General features: G+C 42.1%; 1 protein-coding gene across 1 annotated transcript in view; it reads left to right on the top strand.

Annotated features, from left to right (window-relative positions):
* The first annotated feature begins 10,880 nt into the window (after positions 1 to 10,880).
* The window catches only part of SLC26A4 (solute carrier family 26 member 4), a 53,235-nt gene continuing 43,661 nt past the window's right edge, over positions 10,881 to 20,454 (top strand). Inside the window, exons 1-3 of the mRNA XM_070469126.1 lie at positions 10,881 to 10,941; positions 11,526 to 11,692; positions 13,432 to 13,571. Of these exons, the coding sequence (XP_070325227.1) occupies positions 11,529 to 11,692; positions 13,432 to 13,571 (304 nt within the window). The 5' untranslated portion in view covers positions 10,881 to 10,941; positions 11,526 to 11,528. The remainder of the gene's footprint in view (positions 10,942 to 11,525; positions 11,693 to 13,431; positions 13,572 to 20,454) is intronic.

The raw sequence follows: 20,454 nt of genomic DNA, 5'->3' as shown, positions 1-20,454 counted from the left end.
TTTAGTTCCTCTTTTCTTTCTACCATAAGGGTGGTGTCATCTGCATATCTGAGGTTACTAATATTTCTCTTGGCAATCTTGATTCCGGCTTGTGCTTCATCCAGCCTGGCATTTTGCATGATGTACTCTGCATATGAGTTAAATAAACAGGGTGGCAATATACAGCCTTGACATACTCCTTTCTCGACTTGGAACCAGTCTGTTGTTCTTGGTCCCATTTGATTTCAACTGGTCTATGTTGTGTCCTTGGGCTATGTCATTCTTTCAAAAGTTGTGCCCTACCCCTTTTCCTCCTATTACAACTCCAAGACCCTGAAGAAGGAGTAAGGGAGAACAGAGCATCACAGATTTACACTAGAAAAGGAAGATATCCTTGAACTATTTTTCTTGACTACTTTTTCTTTGTTTCTGCATTCCTTCCCTTCCAGAATTAGTCATTGTTTGAGTCTGCTTTTTGAAACTCAGAGAAGGTCTAGGAGACCAAATATTTTTCAACAAACCAGAAATGAGGGGCTTAAAGGGGCTTTTGTATCCAGGAGGGCCCCATGGGATCCTGCTTAGTTCCAAAAGAAGCCTAATGAAATTTACTGCAATGTGGTATCCTGGAACAAAAAAGGTGTTAGCTAAAAGCTAAAGAAATCTGAAAAAACTATTGACTTTTGGTGAAAATTAATATGAAATTCTTCATATTATCTTCTTAAATTTTCTGTAATTCTAAGACTACTCTGGGACTTCCCTGGTGGTCCAGTGGTTCCACTGCAGGAGACACAGGTTCAATCCCTGGTGCGGGAAGTTCCACGTGTCATGTGGTGCAGCCAAAAAATAAATAAATAAATAAAATAAAACTGCTCTAAAATAAAGTATACTTTTTAAAAAGTCCCTTGCAGGAATTCTCTGGTGGTCCAGGGTTTAGGGCTTGGCCTTGCAAGGGTCCAGGTTCAACCCCTGGTTGGGCAACTGAGGTCCTGAAAGTCAAGCCATGAGATAAAAAACACCCTTGCTTCCATCAGACCCTTATGTCTTGTGAATTTTTCCAGAAACATTCTACTTTTATATATATGGAGTCTCATGGGCCCCTCCCCATCGTCTCTGCAGCTTTCTCTGCTCTGCTGTGTGCCCTGGAGACTAACCTTATGGGTAATGCCAACAGGTTTCTCAGCTCTCTGACTTCTTCCAGTAGAACTTGGGCAATGCCGGAAGGGAGGTTGGGGGAGTCCCTAGCAGCAGGCCAATCAGATGGGAGGGAAGAAGTAGAGGTACTTCTGTCCTTAGCTCCTTCCTCCTTGGACCTGGAACCAGCAGGCCTTATTCCTGTACTGAAAGCCCCAGGACCTGTGGAGCAACCCTCTCCAACCACACTGGGTCTGCTAACAGCTCCCTCCTCACCGCCCCCTAAGGCTAGGACTGCTGACTGCTCTTTTCTCCAGATTTTTAACACTTCCTTCAGGTAACCTCAAGGGGCTTCACCAAGCCTTATTGGTTTTCCTTGAGCCTACCCCGCACTTTTGTAAACAGTGCCTTCATTAACTCTATCTCAGTGTGTTCTCTCTCTCTTCCTAGGACTCTGACTAAGATCATATGCAAATATATATGCCCTTCAGGAATGCAAATACACATTTTTTTGCACCTTGTTTTTTCATCTACAATACACTCTGGATTTCTTGCTGTGTTCCTATACATTATACATCCTATACATTAACCCACCTTGTTGTATCCCATGGTATACCATTGTCTCTATATATCATATGTCTAAATATCATATCAAAAGGGGAGAATTAGAAGCTGAAATTAGCAGAGGGGCCATGAAGCCTAGGCTGCTAATACACAACTAGAAATTCTAAGCTATGGTGGGGGGTGGGGAGGTGAGCAGATGTTGCTAAAGCCCCAGGATATTTTCACAGAAGTTAAGAGAGTGGTTTTTGGAGTCAAACTGCTTGGGTTCAGATTCCAGCTCAGCTAGGCTGTGTGACCCTTGGCAAATTACTTAACTGTATGTATCTCCTCATCTATATAATGGGAATAACAATATTCATCTCAAGGTAATACTTATGCTCAAAAGCAGTTGAGTTTTCAAATCATCCAGTGGAAAAAAATGCCATGAGTCTCCCCCTCCCATCTCTCTCTCCCATCTCAGTCCTTTGATTCTGTTTCTTCAGCCTCCCTCAGCTTCATCCTTTCCTCTTTTTTTTCTCCTCATCAACCTGTCTGTCCCTTGACAGGCTTTCTTTCTGTTGATATTTAAGCTTCATTTTTTAAATGAAAACTTAGACTGTAGATTCTAGGATTAATTGTGCTGCTACTAATTTGTAGATCAGTAGAGGTAGGAACGAATTTTTAAAGCACATTCTTTATAAAGCGAAGCAGCTGTCAGCCAGTGCACCTCCCCAGTAAAAGAAAGGTAAATGGCCTCAGACAATAAGCTGTTGTTTTCCACCAAAAGAATCTAGTGTGATTAACTGGATCAATTTCTGTTCAGATCTATAGGAGTTACCTTGATTACTAAAAATTTCCTGAGCGTAAGGCATTACCAGTACCCCAAACAATAAAATTATTAATCACACATGCAATAATTAGAAACAAGAGGACACAGTTTGTTGGTGGTGGGGAGAGTTCAGCACTGGGTCTAAAGTGCTGTGCGGCGGCTTTCTTTAGATGCAGAGAGCGGGGGTGGGGCCTAGGGTTGGGGGCTGGAGTTGGGGGGGGGCTTCTCTTTGTTGCCGCGCTCCGCTTCTCATTGCAGTGGCTTCTCTTGTTGCAGAGCACTAGTTCTAGATGTACGGGTGCTGCTAGTTGCAGTGTGCAGGCTCTAGAGCATAGGCTCAGTACTTGTGACACACGGGCTTAGTTGCTCCGCAGCATGTGGGATGTTCTCAGACTAGGGACTGAACCTGTGTCCCCTGCATTGGCAGGTGGATTCTTATTCACTGTGTCGCCAGGGAAGCCCATACATTTTAAATGTTAATTTTTCCTGTTTACTTGATATGTTATTTAAAAACATAGCTACCAAAAACCTCTTATTGAGAGAATAGTTCTCCAAACCGTTCAAAGTATTTTATTTTTTCCTCACCACCTGAGTTCAATTATCTGCATTTTACAGAAGAAGAAAAGCCCCTCTCCCTCCTCCTGTGACCTCTCAGGGACTGCACAGGCCTCATTTCATCTGTCTGTCCTCTCTCCCCAAGTGTTGTCATTTTCACATGCTGCTGAGGTCTCTCACTCTGGTATCTCCAGATCTGCATTATCTGGATCTCAATCACACTACCTTCCTTTTAGTTTCTCAAGCACATCAAACCCCTTCCTGACTTTGAGTTTTTGCATTCGCAGTTTCCTTTTCCAGAAGGCTGGCCACCTTCTGAGAGGTCTTTCGTGACCACTCCATTTAAAGCCTTCCTCCTTCTCCCTCTGCTACCACCAGTAATTCTACGTGACATGGTTCTGTTTCTCTAACAGATTTTTATCATCACAGAGTATTATCTGATTTACTTATTCATGTATATGACTATCATCAACTAGCCTATAAATTCTTTTGTAACCAAGCAGCACCCTGTGGGCCTTCCCAAAACAGACCCCGCCTCCCTCACTCCCCACCAATGTCCTCTGCCTGCCTTTTGTCTGTATGCTGTGTTTAGTCGCTCAGTCTATAGAAAAACTTTAATCAAAGAATGAATTTAATTAGAGAAGTGAGACAATGCGTGAAGAACAAATCAAACAAGACAAATAATAATAGTTTACTCATTAAACAAAGACAGGGACCATTAGTTCCTCCTCAAGTGCTATAGATAATATACTGAGTCATGTCCTTCAAGCTGTTTTGCACACACCAAAACCCTCACCAGGCAGAAGAAATTTACCGTATGCTGCCCACAAGCATATAGACCTCAGATTGGTTGGAATCAGAAGGCTGATGATGTTGTTTCTGGATTATTTCACCACCAACTAGTCAGGAGAATTTCCATGAACTGATCACATACCCTAGAACCTCCTCCCTAAAAAGCTTTCCCTGAAAACCTTTGGAGAGTTTAGGCCTTAAAAAAATTATTTTTTATTTTTATTTTTTTGGCTATTCAGGGTCTTTATTGCTGGCTGGACTTTTCGCTAGTTGCAGCTAGTAGGGGCTACTCTCTAGGTGTGATGCAGTGGCTTCTCTTGAGTGGAGCAGGCTCTCTAAGGCACCAAGGAACAGGGGCTTCAGCAGTTGCGGCTCCCTGACTCCGGAACACAGGCTCAGTAGTGGTGGTACACGGGCTTAGCTGTTCCGTGGCATGTGGGATCTTCCCACCAGGGATCGAACCCTGTCTCTTGCATTGACAGATGGATTTTTACCACCAGGGAAACCCCGCATTCAGGTGTTTTAAACTTCAGCTGCCTGGACTCTTTGCTTGGCCCTGCAAGAAACACTGCTCTTCCCTTCATCATAACCCCACGTCAGCAGATTGTCTTTACTGTGAACATGTTTTGGTTTGGTAACATTTTGAAGGCAGAAACTTTGTCAGACTTGTTTAGTGCCGTATCCCCAAAACTTAAAACGGTGTTTGACAATAAGATATTCACTGAATCAATAGATGTATCTATGTATCTATGGATGAATGAATGGATAGAATTACTTAAACATCTAACTGAGGATAACACAGCACATTAGTGTTTTCTTGAAACATTTCTCAAGTTTCCCTTTCTTCCCCCATTGACAAACCATGTTCATAGAATAGGTGTGCAAAGATAACTTTAAAAGTTAAAGGATAAAGAAGATGTGGTCCTAGATATATAAAATGGAATATTATTTGGCCATAAAAAGGAATAAAATAATGTCATTTGTGGCAACATGGATGGTCCTAGACATTATCATACTAAGTGAAGTAAGAGAAAGACAATATCATAAAAACTTGAGGGGGCCCTCGAATTACTCTTTGCTTAAAAAAATGTATAATAATTTCATTTATCTAATGAGAGATAATTTTACTAAAACAATATCAAATTTGGATTTATATTAAAGAATGTGGTGTTTCTTCCACTATCTGAAAATTTATTGAATTATATACAAATAAATTTTTATCGACAGTGGAAGTTGCTTTAAATTGGAATGTACTGCTATATTGGTTTGGAAAGAATTACTTTGTTTAATGATTTTCTTTTAGAAGCCTAAATTCTCTTCTTTTTTTTTTAAACAAGTTTCATTTCTATCTAATAGTTTCCCAAGATCCTATCATTAAATGATAAATCAATCAATAATTTAACAAATATTTTCTTATCTATTACATTGTCATAATTTGCCAAGGTATTGTGTAAAGACACAAGACTAGCATTAAGACTAGCATTATATATATAAAAAAAGACTAGCATTATAATCTTACCTGCTTGATGTATATACATGTGTGCACATAGGAAAAAAAAGTAAGAAGGAAATAAGCAAAAAACTTGACAGAGACCATCTGGGTGGTGCAATAAGAAACAATTGCTATATTACCCCAGTTGCTCACTACAGGCTATATGTAATTTTTTAATACTATAAAAATATATAAGATACTATTTCTGACTTTAAGGAGCTGATCTTATATCTGGAGAGGAGGAAAAAAGTAACATACAGGAAATAAATAGAAAACAATAGTGTACAAAGCTGTATGATTACTGAAAGCAAGCCAAATCAGTTGTTCAGAGGAGAGATCAGAAAAAGAGAAAGTTAAAGTTCTCTTTCTGTTTAAATATGGCAGAAACTTAGCATCCATTGTCTTGAGAAAATTAACAAATGTGATAAAAATAAAACTCAGGATCAGAATTGAATTTCCCAGGGAAAAATGATTACCCTGGGCAACTGGTTTTTCACCAATGCCAGTGTGAAGAGGGTGTAGTTTCTGTTTGAAATGTGATTAACAGTGGGTGAAAAGCTGCATCCAAACAGAAGTGAGTCAATTCAATTCTACATTAAAAAAAAATTAAGGCGTAAATTACAAACATTACAATTCAAAGGTAGAAAATGATAAAAACCAAAAAATAAAAAGAAAGAAAATGATAAAAACCAGAATCTAGATTGCTTTTAAAAACAGACTTTGGGGCATTATTTGTATGTTTCCATTATTTTTCAATTCTTCTGACTAAAGAAATTTTTAAGTTAAAAAAAAAAGAGGGAAAAAAAAGAGGAAGAAGAAACTACATAAAAATTTGCCCTCTAGACCAGAAAAAGTTAGCAAGACTGACTGCTCTCAATTTAGACTAACATAGGACTCAAATCATTCTTGTATAACAGGAAATCACTCAAAAATATAGCTCACTTATGATTTTTTATATATTCATATTTTATCAATTCTATAATGCCAATAATTGCAAAACTCACAATTATTTTATGAACCACTAAGAAAAAAAGTGCTAATTGAACTATAACACATCATTAATTATGAGTCCTGATAAAATGTGAAAAATGTGCATTTTATTTTTTATTTAATAGGAGGTTAATTACTTTACAATATTGTGATGGTTTTTGCCATACATTGACATGAATCAGCCATCGGTGTACATGTGTCCCCCATCCTGACCCTCCCTCCCGCCTCCCTCCCCATCCCATCCCTCAGGGTCATCCCAGTGCACCAGCCCTGAGCGCCCTGTCTCATGCATCGAACCTGGACTGGCGATCTGTTTCACATATGGTAATACACATGTTTCAATGCTATTCTCTCAAATCATCCCACCCTTGCCTTCTCCCACAGAGTCCAAAAGTCTGTTCTTTACATCTGTGTCTCTTTTGCTGTCTCACATATAGGGTCATCGTTACCATCTTTCTAAATTCCATACATATGCATTGATATACTGTATTGGTGTTTTTCTTTCTGACTTACTTCTCTCTGTATAATAGGCTCCAGTTTCATCCACCTCATTAGAGGTGCATACAAATGCATTCTTTTTAATAGCTGAGTAATATTCCATTGTGTATATGTACCACAGCTTTCTTATCCATTCGTCTGCTGATGGACATCTAGGTTGCTTCCATGTCCTGGCTATTGTAAACAGTGCTGCGATGAACATTGGGGTACACGTGTCTCTTTCAATTCTGGTTTCCTTGATGTGTATGCCCAGCAGTGGGATTGTTGGGTCGTATGGAAGTTCTATTTCCATTTTTTTAAGGAATCTCCACACTGTTCTCCATAGTGGCTGTACTAGTTTGCATTCTCACCAACAGTAAGAGGGTTCCTTTTTCTCCGCACCCTCTCCAGCATTTATTGTTTGTAGACTTTTTGATAGCAGCCATTCTGACTGGTGTGAGATGGTACCTCATTGTAGTTTTGATTTGCAAAAAATGTGCATTTTAGAGTCAGTAAAACATAATACAAAATTTGTGACCATGTAGTAATGTTTGCTGCACCTACAGATATGAGACGAGGGTCCATACTTCTTTTTTCATCATTGTATCATGGCCAACGTAATTCAATAAATCCTTGAATGAATAAATAAGTGAATGAATGAATGAATGAGTGTGCAGATCTTCTAGAGGACTCTGTCTTACACTCCAAATGCTTAAAGGATATAAATAAGAAAATGGATTTTAAATCAGCATTAATTGCTAAATAAGTGCTGGAAAGTAACGATAATATTGTCTGACATTTATTTTGAAATGACACATCTATCTTTTTGGAAAGAAGTTCTGGAAATGGTTAAATCCTGGTAAATAAGAACCACCCACCTCTGTGAAACAGGTGACTTCTAAAGTGAGTAATTTGAGGTGTTTAATATAACAAATAAATTGGGTGGAGAAAGCCAGCTGTTACCACCTCCTACTCTTCTCTGTTTTTAAAGGACAGACAAATTCAGACCAATGAGAGAAGTAGTTCTTTATTTTTATAGAAACCTATAAGGGAGAAGCCATTCTGTCCATGCACCGCTTATTTCTTCAGTAGAAAAGGCATTTAACAAACAAGCAAAAAGGCAATATATTCATCCAGGTACATGCAAGTCTTATTATATCTTGATAATTGTTAAACTGAATCCTTACCTAGAAAAATGCATTTCGAAGAAGAATTCCATCTATTCGCCAAGGAAAGTTACACCATTGACTCCTAGTGTTATTTGACAGCTTTTTTTTTGTCCTCTGTCCTTCTGAGACCTCTACCCTATCCCTTGTTCCTTTGAATTGCTACCATCAACCTATGATCACCAAATTCTGATACAAAGTGGTCCACAGAGCTGAATGAAGTAGACTAAAAAATGTCCAAAACAGCAAATGACAGCGAACAGAAAGGCCTATCAGAATGGGACATGGTTTATATTTATATTTACACAGAATGCCTCCAAGTTAAATCATTAAAGAATTGTGAATCGTCCAGAGGAGTTACCATGGAACTGAGTTATAGTATGAAATCCTAGTCAGCTATTAACAAAATTAAGGAATTTCTACATGTACTCACCTGGAAAAATATCTGTGACACAGCCTTTACTACAAAGAGAAAAAAAGTTGTTGACCAATACACAGTATAATTTTTAGTTGTTTAAAAAAATATGTTTGGGTCAAAGATTTATCTTTTTAGAATACGTTATAGAAGGTAATATAGGACATATAAGGAGTCATCGTGCTTGCCCTCATGAAGTTTTGTCTAGTGAGGGAGATAAAACTTGTGTGTAAATAAAATTATGGTCCTAAGGTAGATAGTAAGAGGTGTCTTGAGGGAGAAGTACAGATAAGGTGCCAAAAGAATTTAGAGAAGTAGTTGGATTAATTCTGAGAGCATCAAGCACTGTTCATGGAGGAGAAGGAGCTTTAACTGAATCTTGAAGGTACCTGTGGGGGTGTGAGGAGTGGGGACATTAAAAAACTTGCCTCTATTTCAGTGTAGTTGAATTTGATATCCAATGATAAATGTATTACTTACAGAAAATGCATGTACACTATAAATATGGAGAGATATGCATATATTTAGTATACATAATGATTTATTAATAAATATACATTCAAATAACATACAGAAACTTAGACGGACTGAAAAGTTTATCATAGGCATCCCTGGCCTTTTTCTGCTAGATCTCAGTAGCATCCCCTGAGCATGGCAACCAAAAATGTCTCTAGACATTGCCAAACGTCTCGGGGTAGGGGGAATCCTATATACACATACATTATTTTCTGCAGATGGATAAAAATTCTAAACTTAATGATCTGGATTTTCTTTTTCTTTTCTTTTCCTTTTTTTTTTTTTTCTTTTGGCCATGCAGCATGTGGGGTCTTAATTCCTCAACCAGGGATCAAAACCACATCTTCATTGAAAGCACAGAATCTTAACCAGTGGACAGCCAGGTAAGTCCCTGGATTTTCTTTTTAGGTTGTATCTTCAAGGGTTCTTAACCTTAGTCTGTGGTTCTTGTTGTTTAGTCGATAAGTCATGTCCAACTCTTTGTGACCCCATGGACTGTAGCCCACCAGGCTCCTCTCTCCATGGGATTTCCCAGGCAAGACTACTGGAGTGGGTTGTCATCTCCCTCTCCAGGAAATCTTCCCTACTCAGGAATGGAACCTGCATCTCCTGCATTGCAAGCGGATTCTTTACCACTGAGCCAGCTTATTTTTTTTTCCCCCAGAGGAGGAAATGGCAATCCACTCCAGTACTCTTGCCAGGAAAATCCCATGGACAGAAGAGCCTGGAGCACTACAGTTCATGGAGTCACAGAGTTGGACACGACTGAATGACTGAGCACAAGCTTTGGAAGATCTGTTGAAAGCCACTGATTTATTTATTCCTCAGAAAAACATACACATGGTAATACCGAGTCAAATACAACTTCAGGGGATTTACACCAAGGGTTCTCCTGAGAGGATTCTGTTTCCTAATGCTTATGAAATTACCACTGTCTGAATTTTCCAGCTGGGTAACTGAAGGCTGGTGTTGATAATCAGCAGAGAATTTTCTTCTTTACTGAACTCCCTCCCCTCATTTTAACCAGAATAGTCGGCTTTAACAAGACTCATCCTAGCAGGAGACAAAATACTGAGGAGCTAGGATAGATTCCTACTCCCCACTCTCACCCTTCTAGTCTTGATTATTGTTTACTTCAGTGTATTCCCCCCTTCACAGTTCAGACCAATGAGAAGAAAGATACAAGAACCAAAGGGTCAGTCAAGTAAGAAAGGGTGGCCACCTGGGCACTTCCTTTTGATTGTGAAGTGAAACACACATAAGCACAGAAAAGTTCGTATCTAAGCTTTATGAATAAATTACTGAACTGTCTATAACCACCACTCACTGGGCACTTCCAAAGAAAGACCTTCGAGAAATCCAGAGCCTTATTAAATGCAAAACTGGCCACTGCTCCTTTCCTCCTCCCCACTTGGTTTGAGAGCTGTGTGCCAGATCGTGGAGCTTCCGGATTCATACAACCTAGGAGTCAAGGCCAGCGCTCCTCGCAGTCACTGACCTCTTCTTCCACGCTGGGCTCTGGTCTCCTGTAACAAGCTCTCCAGGGCCTGCTCCGCCCCTGACCTCGAGGCCCACGTTAGTAATTGAGGGGCGGGTGGCCCTTGGGTGAGAGCCAGTAAGATTCTCAGCCTTCCTGTTTCGGGAAAGGGAAAGAATTAGGGAGGGGTAGATTTTTTTTTTTTTTTTTTTTTTCCTGGTAGGATAGGTGGGGAAAGACCGCTGCCTGTGTGTCCCTTTTTTGGACTAAGGTGTCTCTGTTGCTCCGTAAATAAAACGTCTCACTGCCTTCTGAGAGCGCTATAAAGGCGGCGGAACGACTGTCCCGTGGGCATTCCAGGCCGATCGTGAGTCGAAGCAGGTGAGATTGTCGCTGAAGATGCAACGCACGCCACGCCGCCCTGCCTTAACTCCCGGGGAGGCATCGCTGGTTTGGAATGGGACTAGTGGAGGTGGCGGGGGGGCGGGGGGGAGGACATGCTACGGAGCTGCCCGGCAGGGGACAGTACAGTCTTTCTGAGCAGCTGAGAGCAAGAAGGAAGCTAGGAAACAGGCCGAGGTGTGAGACTTACTCCATTCCCCAAAGTTCTGTCTCCGGGAGAGCGCGCCCGGCTGCTGGAATTTTCCTGCAGCGTGCGCGCAGCCTTGGGACCCGGGGAACGTGGCCTGAAGGCCCCGCGTCCGGCGCGGGGGCTGGCCTTCTCTCCCCGGGCTCTCCTGGCTCTGCGCGCTGCTTCGGGTTTAGGGAGATGCGGACGCTCACAGGGGCCCTTTCCTGCCCTCGGCGCGCGCGTTTCGCGGGCCCCAGCTCGCGTTTGGGGAGATTTCAGGACGCGGACAGCGCCCTGGCTGCTCATCCGAGGGGACTGGGTCTGGCTCCGGCAGCCCCCCAGCGCAGGACTCACTCTCTTAAGAGTCCGGCAATCCCGGGCAGCAGAAGTAGGCTAGAGACCCGAGGTCCTCAGGGCCTCCTGCAGGCTGGAGGTGCGCGCCCAGCCGAGGCGGGCCTGGGCGGAGAGTGTGGCAGAGCGCGGCCCCTTCTCTCGGGGATCGACTGCAGCAGGTGGGGCCGGGAGGCAGCTAACTAGCGGTCTTCACCTCCTCTTCTCCTCCCTCGCCCCATCTCCTCCCTCCGCCTCGCAGGTCATGGCAGCGCCGGGCGACAGGTTGGAGCCGCCGCCGCTCCCCGAGTACAGCTGCAGCTATGTGGTGTCGCGGCCGGTCTACAACGAGCTCTCCTTCCAGCAGCAGTACGAGCAGCGCCCGAAAGAGCGCAAGACGCTGAGAGAGAACCTGGCCCAGGGCTGCAGGTAGCGCCCGCGGCGGACGGGGCGAGGGGCGCAGTGAATCCGGGAATGTGGGCGCGCAGACCCGCCGGCATACCCAGCGGCGGAGAGTGGGATGCCGCGCCCGCCCTGCAGGGACGGCTTCGGTCAGGTTACGGACTCTGGCCTCCCTGGTGGGAAGGTCGCTCCATCACTCTCGGCCCGAATCGACCCTAGTTTCGGAAACTCAACTTTGGAGAGGGTGTGTTCGGGGAGCGCCGTCTGTCTGTGCTGCTCTCTTGAGGGCACCTGGAGTGCGCCTTGGGGTACAGCGGGTCCCTACGGTCTTGTGAAGGCTAGGCTGCGGAGAGTGGGAGAACAAGGGACTTTACTACAAAGAGGTAGTGGGTAACTCGTCACCTGAGCAAGAGTCCTTGAAAGCCCTAAGCTCATCCAGGAAGAATGACACTCAGAGGCATGGAATGAAGGCGAGAACACAGGAGAGCACCGGGTGCTCCGAGTGTCCGCTGTCCAGGAAGCAGGGCTCTCCAAGAGGAACCTCCATCAGTCTCTAAACCCACTCGGGCCACCCGTAAGTAGATATCGCAAGCAGAAGGAATTGTCAGCTGCTGCTACATTTTTTTTTTTTCTTTTCTTAAAACATTTCAAACCGTTTAAAAAACATTTCAAATACATTCAAAAGCAGGCACAGTAGTGCAATGAACCCTCTCCCATGTTTTTACCCATCACATGGCTTCAAGGATGATTAACTCAACGTTAATCTTGTCTTACCACATACTTGCCCCACTCCACTTTTCTTTTTGGAGCAAATTCCATACAGTGGTTGTTTTTTTTTTTTTTTTCCTTTGGATTGTATTTATTTCAGTATTTATCTTTAGGGACTCTTAAAAAATACAACCCACAATTCCATTATCACACACAAAAATGAAGCAATTCTTTAATATTAAAAAATTAAGTCAACAAAATTTCAAATTGTCTCATAAATATAATTTTTAAAATAATTTATTTGAATCAAGAGTCAAATAGTGTTTGAAAAACTGAAAATGTTAATTGCTCTGTCATGTCCCGCTCTTTGCGACTCCATGGACTGTAGCCCTCCAGGCTCCCTCCTCTGTCCTTGGAATTCTCCAGGCAAGAATACTGGGGTAGCCATTCCCTTCTCCAAGGGATATTCCCTACTCAGAGACCAAACCTGGGTCTCCTGCATTGCAGGCAGATTGTCTAGCATCTGAACAACCAGGGAAGCCCTAAATATGTTTTTTCTTTTACCTGTAGGTTGTTGAATTTTAAAAACTAGGTAGTAAGGTACAACAAGATATGTATTCATCATGTTAAGAGTTTTGTAAAAACTGGCTCCAAGCTCCTATTGCCAGAATGTACAGAGTTTGTTTCTTGAAAGAAAAAGAAGACGCTTAGGTCAGAAGTCCAAATGTAATCTCCATTTAAAGACTCCACATTGATCAATCTATGGCTGGACCAGAAAATGGGTTCTTGTTTGGGGGTATTTTCTTAGAGGATTAAGGGTGGGGGGGGGTTGGTTAACACTTAATCCTGCGTTTTCTAGTACAGTGCATTTAAAAGGGTAAATAGAGTTCTTGGCAAAGACATGGGAAGCCCTTCACTGTTAGTATTTTTTTTCATGCAATTCCTATGCTTTTTTCTAAATAGTTAGAGACATTAGCAGACTTCAGTTCAAAACTGTGATTTGCAGTGGGTTGTGACCAAGATTGGATTGGAAGTCTCCTTTTCTCACCTTTTGACAGTTGTTCAAGAAAGAGAACCCTTCGCATAGTGAAGACTCTCCTGCCCATCTTGGACTGGCTTCCCAAATACCGGATCAAGGAATGGCTACTTAGTGATATCATTTCAGGAGTTAGTACTGGTCTAGTGGGAACACTTCAAGGTAAGATGATGGTGGTCCCCAAAGTGATGGAGAATCACAGCCTCCGGCAGCCATTCCTAACTCCACCCTGTCTCCCATGGGTCTGCACCAAAGGCTTGCTCACCCATCATAGCCTGCATCTTTCCTCCAGAGCCTGCCCCTTAGTGGTGAGATTCCCTTCTTCCTCATCTTCCTTACACTTCTCCTCTCAGGAAACCCTTTTGCTTCTCTATCTGCTTGGCTCCAACTAGATCCCTGTCACCTAAGCAGCTGCTTCCCAGTTTTCACTGGTCACAGCTCACAGTAAGAAATCTCTATGACATCGTGATATGTACAAATGCATCCCAAGTTTTGTGAAATAATACTTATTCTCACTACAAGTAATGCTCTCTAATATTTTCTATTCTGTCCTATTCTATTCTGCTTAGATTTTTAAAATGATGATTGTAGTTCATTAAATTATTTTACATTTCATACATGGTCTTGACATGCCATTTGAAACTCTCTTAAAGGAAAGGGAAGGAAGTATGTTAGCCTAGACTACATGCAAATGGTTTTTTCTGCTCTTGCCTCTCCCTCCCCATTTTAAATCCATCCCTGTATTTTAATCTTCTGGCAGAATGTCACAACACAGGACATTTTTTAAACTGCCTTTAAGCCTTATTTCCATGAACTCCATTGGAACTCCATTGCAGAGCTAGTGAATAGCATTATGGGCATTTTCCTTTGTACCCTATCCTCATCATCTTGCTTCTGCCCTCACCTCAACTTCACAAAACCTCTGGACTATGAAAACAAAAATCTAGTTTACTTATTATTTTTTCATGGCGTATCTAGTAGGTGCCAGCCTCTAGGTATTCTCACATGAATAAGATGCACCATTTGCTTTTAAGGAGTTCATAGTCCAATGAGGAAATAGACAACAATTCAATGGAAGGACCGACTGTAGGGGTAGGGGTAATATTGCTTGGGAAGGGAGTGCACACAGGGGCACTCAACCTGGCCTTAGGGAACTGGGAATGGCTTCCTGGAGGAACAGCTCTGAGGAGAGCTGTTTCCCTGAAGGTTAAGTCTCACTTTGCGGTGTGATGGGAATTACAATGGGGTAGGAATGTGGGTAGAAAGATGACTTGAAATGGACTATTTGAGAAGTTAGTAACAGTGGTTGAGCAATATCCTGAGCCAAAATTTGCCTATAGAACTCTCAGGATTACTCAGAGCAAGCCAGGGAGAGTCCCCAGAGAAGGAGGATGTCCTGTGGCCCCGTGTGGAGCAGCAGCCGGTGTTCTCAATCACAGAAGTGGACGGGAGAGCTGGACAGGATGGTATGGTTCCTACAGTAAGTGGTGCCAAGTGTACACAGGAGACTCATAAGAACTGTGGCATGGCAACCTCCTCTGGCTTCTGGGGGATGAGAACTGTCTAATTCATGTTTAGCCAGTGTTGGAGAAGACTCTTGAGAGTCCCTTGGACTGCAAGGAGATCCAACCAGTCCATCCTAAAGGAGATCAGTCCTGGGTGTTCACTGGAAGGACTGATGCTGAAGTTGAAACTCCAATACTTTGGCCACCTCATGCGAAGAGTTGACTCACTGGAAAAGACCCTGATGCTGGGAGGGATTGGGGGCAGGAGGAGAAAGGGATGACAGAGGATGAGACGGCTGGATGGTGTCTCCGACTCGATGGACATGAGTTTGAGTAAGCTCCGGGAGTTAGTGATGGGCAGGGAGGCCTGGCATGCTGTGATTCATGGGGTCACAAAGAGTCAGACATGACTGGGCGACTGAACTGAACTGAACTGAGCATGACTCTGGCACCAAGTAGGTGGCCCAGCAAACATTTAGTGAAGAGGACTGAATAATGAATCATCCTTATATATGAAAAATGGTATTTCAGGCTGTGTCCTGCAAGTGTTCCTAGACAAGTATCTTATACAAATTAATTTTAACTTTAGTTTTGTTTAAGTATCAAACACTATGCTAAGGGCTTTGGCAAGTTATCTCCTTAATCCTCACAACAACTCTTAATAGCTCTTTTTTCAATAGTCAAAAAATCTGTTAAATTCTGCTCAAGGTCATGGAGCTGGTAAATGGTGGAGCTGGGATTTGAACCCAGAATCTAATTCCTAGGGTCTTAATTTATAAAGGACACAGTTCTTCACTTTATTAGTGATAACGTTTTCCAGAAGCATGATCTCCATGAAGTTATCTTTGTATGGTGAATGTCTGGGAGGTTAATGTGGTCCATTCATAAATCCATTCATCTAACATTTGTAGGCTGGGCTTTCCTCATGGTTCAGTAGGTAAAGAATCTGCCTGTAATACAGGAGACCCCGGTTCAATTCCTGTGTTGGGAAGATCCCCTGGAGAAGTAAATGGCAACCCACTTCAGTATTCTTGGCTGGAGAACCCCATGGACAGAGGAGCCTGGCAGGCTATAGTCCATGGGGTCACAAGAGTTGGATACAACTTAGCAACCAAACCACCACCGATATTTATAGGCCAGCCATGGGGATTCAGTGTTTTACTAACAGGCATGGATACTGAGCTCTTGGCACTCATTTCAAGTGGGATACTTCAGGAATTAAATAAGCAGGTAAATAGAAAAATAATTACAGATTGTGATATCTATTATGGTTGATAAAATAGGCTTTGAGTGAGTGAAGTCACTCAGTCGTGTCCGACTCTTTGCGACCCTGTGGACTGTAGCCTAACCAGGTTTCTCTCTCCATGGGATTCTCCAGGCAAGAATACTGGAGTGGGTTGCCATTTAATAGGGGTTAATTTGTGGAGGGAGTGTTTGCCTTAGATAGAATGGTCAAGGAAGGCCTTTCTGAGGGGGTGAAATTAAATCAGGGTTGGGAGGATGGGAAGGAGATAGCCATGTAAGAAACAGAAAGCAGGGTGTACCAGGCAAAGATGCAAAGTCCCTGAGGTCAAATAGAGCATAGTATTTTCAAGGGAGGAAGAATTCCAGTATGGGTGGAGGAGAGAGCAGTTTAGGGGAGTAAACAGGAGGAGATAAGTTTAGGCAGGGCCAGGATTAAAATTAGGTAAGTGAGTCCTCCAGGGACCTTCTGAATAATCGCCCCAGGCACCTCACTTGCCTCTCCCTAGTCTCAGCCCTGAGGACAGACATTTCAGCTTGAAGCTAATCAAGTAAGAGGTAGAGTTTCACAAGTCTGAAATATATTTTGGGGCAGGAATCACAGGTAACCTACTGATGGATAGGGACTGGCTAACAAGCAGAGTTGGGATGGAAAACCAAGTGTTTCCTTTTGCATGTGCCACATTTGAGATGCCACATGTGGAGTTGGAGCTACTAGAAGCAGGAAGGTTATTGGAGAGGTTTGAACTAGACATAAGTCAGGAAAGCATCACTCTAGAGATGATATTCAGAGGAGTGGGAATCCCTGAGACTACCTAGGCAGAAAGGTAGATGGGGAGAAGAACCTGGTTGGAGTACTTAAAGTCAGAGGGGAGGAGGAGGGACCACAAAGAAACATGATGTCGGGCTCAGGAAGATAGAGAAGAAGAGCAATCTGAAGGATGTGGGTTCCAAAACCAAGAGAGGAATTGTTTTCTGCTCTATTTTAAAGGATGGGGTGGAAGTGGGGTGTCTGTAGTGTGGAATGCTCTTGGTGATGGAACACAGGCAATACTTTTAAGAAGGTTTGCCATGAAACAGAGTAGAGAAATGGCTCCAGAGGCATAAAAGACAATGGTAAAGTGATGGGAGGATTTATTTTTCTTATAATATAGGAGGTACTAGAACATAGATGTAACCCAGTGGGAATGACCTAGCTGATAGAAAAATCTGTAGTCCACAAGGAGGAGGAGAAGCAACTTCTCCTGCTGGAAAAATCTGGGGTCCACAAGGAAGAGAAGTGACAAGAAGGGACAAGTGTCGGTGGGTGCAACAATAGAAGTGGGGAGGCTACTCCTTAAAGATACATGGGATATTTCCTCCATTTCCAAAGGAGAAAAGACAGACAAGCACTGCATTGTAAAAAAAAAAAAAACCAATGGGCATCTCATAGATTCCAGGTTTTGGATGAAGTCTAAGGTTCATCTCTGAACCACGTCTGAGAAGGGGGATGGAGAGTTTGAGGAAAGGAGGGGAAGTCTGGGTAGCTGTCTTGAGGAGAGGAAAAGCACACTTGCTAAGGAAATGTAATTGGATGGCCAGGCAGTGTGGCATTCCATCTGGGGCTTGCTATCATGAAATTTGCATGAAATTAGCCGGCCCAAATGTAGAGGTCTTTAGTTCAGTTATTCAGCTGTTTGAATGCTGGCATGGAAAGGGGTGATGCTTGAGTTTGGCCAGACTGGGGATTTACCAGAGAAGACAGGAGAAAAAGAGAGAGAGTGAAGCAAAGAAATTCAGAGTATTTGTGAAAATTCTAGGGACAGGGAGGCAAATGAAGATGGGAGGGTGTTAAGGATAGTGGCTCAGTTCATGGGCTAGAAGCCTCGTGAGGAGAAAGAAATGTTGCACTAAGGATTCTTGATAGGTGAGCGGAAAGGCTACGTGGCTGTAGATGGAGAAAAGGAGGCTCAATGTTGAGGTTTCAGAGCTGCAGTTTCTAGGGATGGCAAAGGCCGCAATATATCCAGTGGCTGGGCAGCTGAGGGGTAGGGAAAAAACTCATCAATAATGTTCCTGAGAAGCCAGAAATGATAAGGATCATGGGTTTTGTTTTGCTTTTTTCTAAGAAGTGGATTTATTTAGAGAGAAACATACTCCACAGATGGAGTGTGGTCCATCTCAGAAGGTGAGTGCTGCCATGGGATCTTTTTCACTTTTATTATTAACAAAAAATTCCCTCCAGGCAGCAAGAAATCAACGCAACACTTTTATTGCTATTTTTTATTCATAGATATGGGGGACCTGCTCTCTTACTTCCTACTTATGCCTTCTAGATGCTTCTGAATATTTGTTAGCACCACCTTTATCAATACATGCCACCATCCTACATAGGAGGAGCACCAACACAGAGATTCCATAGTTTAAATCAATGACAAATTTCTTTACAAATTATGTATAATTTCAAAATTGTTGTACCAAATTCCCTTACAATATGATTACAGTATACTTGAGTAGCAGTTGTCCTGAAATAGGATATTATGTGAAAACTGAAAAAGTCCCCATTCTCCAGGCCTGTGAGGACTGCAGAGCCAGGTTTAGGGAAGTGGAAATTTGAGAAGGACTTGAAAAATGTACATAGGAAATAGGCTGTTCTCATTCCTTGCTTCTTCTTTTCTTTTCTAATATTTTTTAATTTGGATTTTTTTTTTTTTTGCTTTTGTTTTTGCTCCTTCTTTTCTTGTCTTCCCTTTGTGACCTCACCTTTCTACTCTATGTCCACGGGATGATTGCTTGTTGTAATTTATATATGAAAACAATTGCATCAGTAATACAGACTTTTCTAGAATGCACACTCTCTAAGGGCAGAGACTTTGTTTTGTCTACTCCCATATTCCCCCAAGCCTAGAACAGTGCCTGGCACATGAAGGGTACATAATCAATAGTTGTTGAATGAATGAATGCTTATTGTGGGAAACTAGAAAACACATTATAAGGAACATGAAAAATACCTCTTCAGAAGTCTCCTTCGATTCTGCCGTGTAGATAGTCCACTAAACCTAAATTTTAATAAATATCCTACCAGACACATAAATAAGTATCTATTTAAAAGTATAAAAAAATGTCTGAGAATGATAAACACTAGATTCAAAAGAGTGTTGCCTCCCGAGGGTGGAGGGGGGAAAAAGGATGTGATTGAGAAAGAGCATATAGAAAGTTTCAACTGTATGGCAATGATCTATTTCTTAAACTAGATGTTGGATACTTGGGTGTTTATTATATTATGTTTTTTACATATCTAAATTGTATGAAATCTTCCCACATTTTTAAATTCATACAACGAACATGTTTACTTTAACAAAAGTGGAGGCATGCATACTGATTACTGTTTTGTGTTGTTGGTTTTTGGCCATGGTTCTTGGCCTGTGGGATCTCAGTTCCCTGATCAGGGGTTGAATCTGGACCATAGCAGTGAAAGCACTGAATCCTAGCCACTGAACTTCCAGGGCACTCCCTGATCACTATTTTGAATTCCGCCTTTTCTCACTTATTTCTTATATGTCCTATATTGTACTGGAGAGAGGTAGATTACTGTTAGTAGTAAATTATTTCTATACAGCATATCGACTTCATTTCATAGATTACAGTATATGAAATATAGTGTAGTTAACCACTTCCCTGATTTGAGATAAGGATAAATACATCATTTGGGGGCACCAATTTAAGTTGCTGCCACTTTTTAAAAAAAATTTATTTTTAATTGGAGGATACTTGGTTTACAATGTTGTGTTGGTTTTTGTCATACAACAGTGTGAATCACCCATAAGTATACATATATCCCCCCCCTCTCAAACCTTCGTCTTATCCTACCAGCACCCCCAACCCACCCCTCTGGGTTGCCACAGAGGATGGGGATGAACTTTTTGTGTTATATAGCAACTTCCCACTAGCGATCTATTTTACAAATGGTAATGTATATGTTTCAGTGCTACTGTCTCAGTTTGTCCCACCCTCTCCTTCCCCTGCTGTGTGCACACATCTGTTCTCTTTGCCTGCTTCTCTATTCCTGCCCTGCAAATAGATTCATCAGTACTGTTTTTCTAGATTCCATATATATGCATTAATATACAATATTTTTCTCCCTCTGACTTACTTTACCCTGTATATCCACCTAGGTTCATCCACCTCAATTCAGCTGACTCAAATTCATTCCTTTTTATGGCTGAATAATATTCTATGGTATATATATATATATATATATATATATATATATATACATATATATGTATATACCACAACTTCTTTACTCATTCATCTGT

Source organism: Odocoileus virginianus, chromosome 1, assembly GCF_023699985.2.
Source record: "Odocoileus virginianus isolate 20LAN1187 ecotype Illinois chromosome 1, Ovbor_1.2, whole genome shotgun sequence".
NCBI classification, from domain to species: Eukaryota; Metazoa; Chordata; class Mammalia; order Artiodactyla; family Cervidae; genus Odocoileus; species Odocoileus virginianus.
The sequence above is the reverse complement of the archived record's forward strand: the minus strand, read 5'-3'. Positions and strand labels throughout refer to the sequence as shown.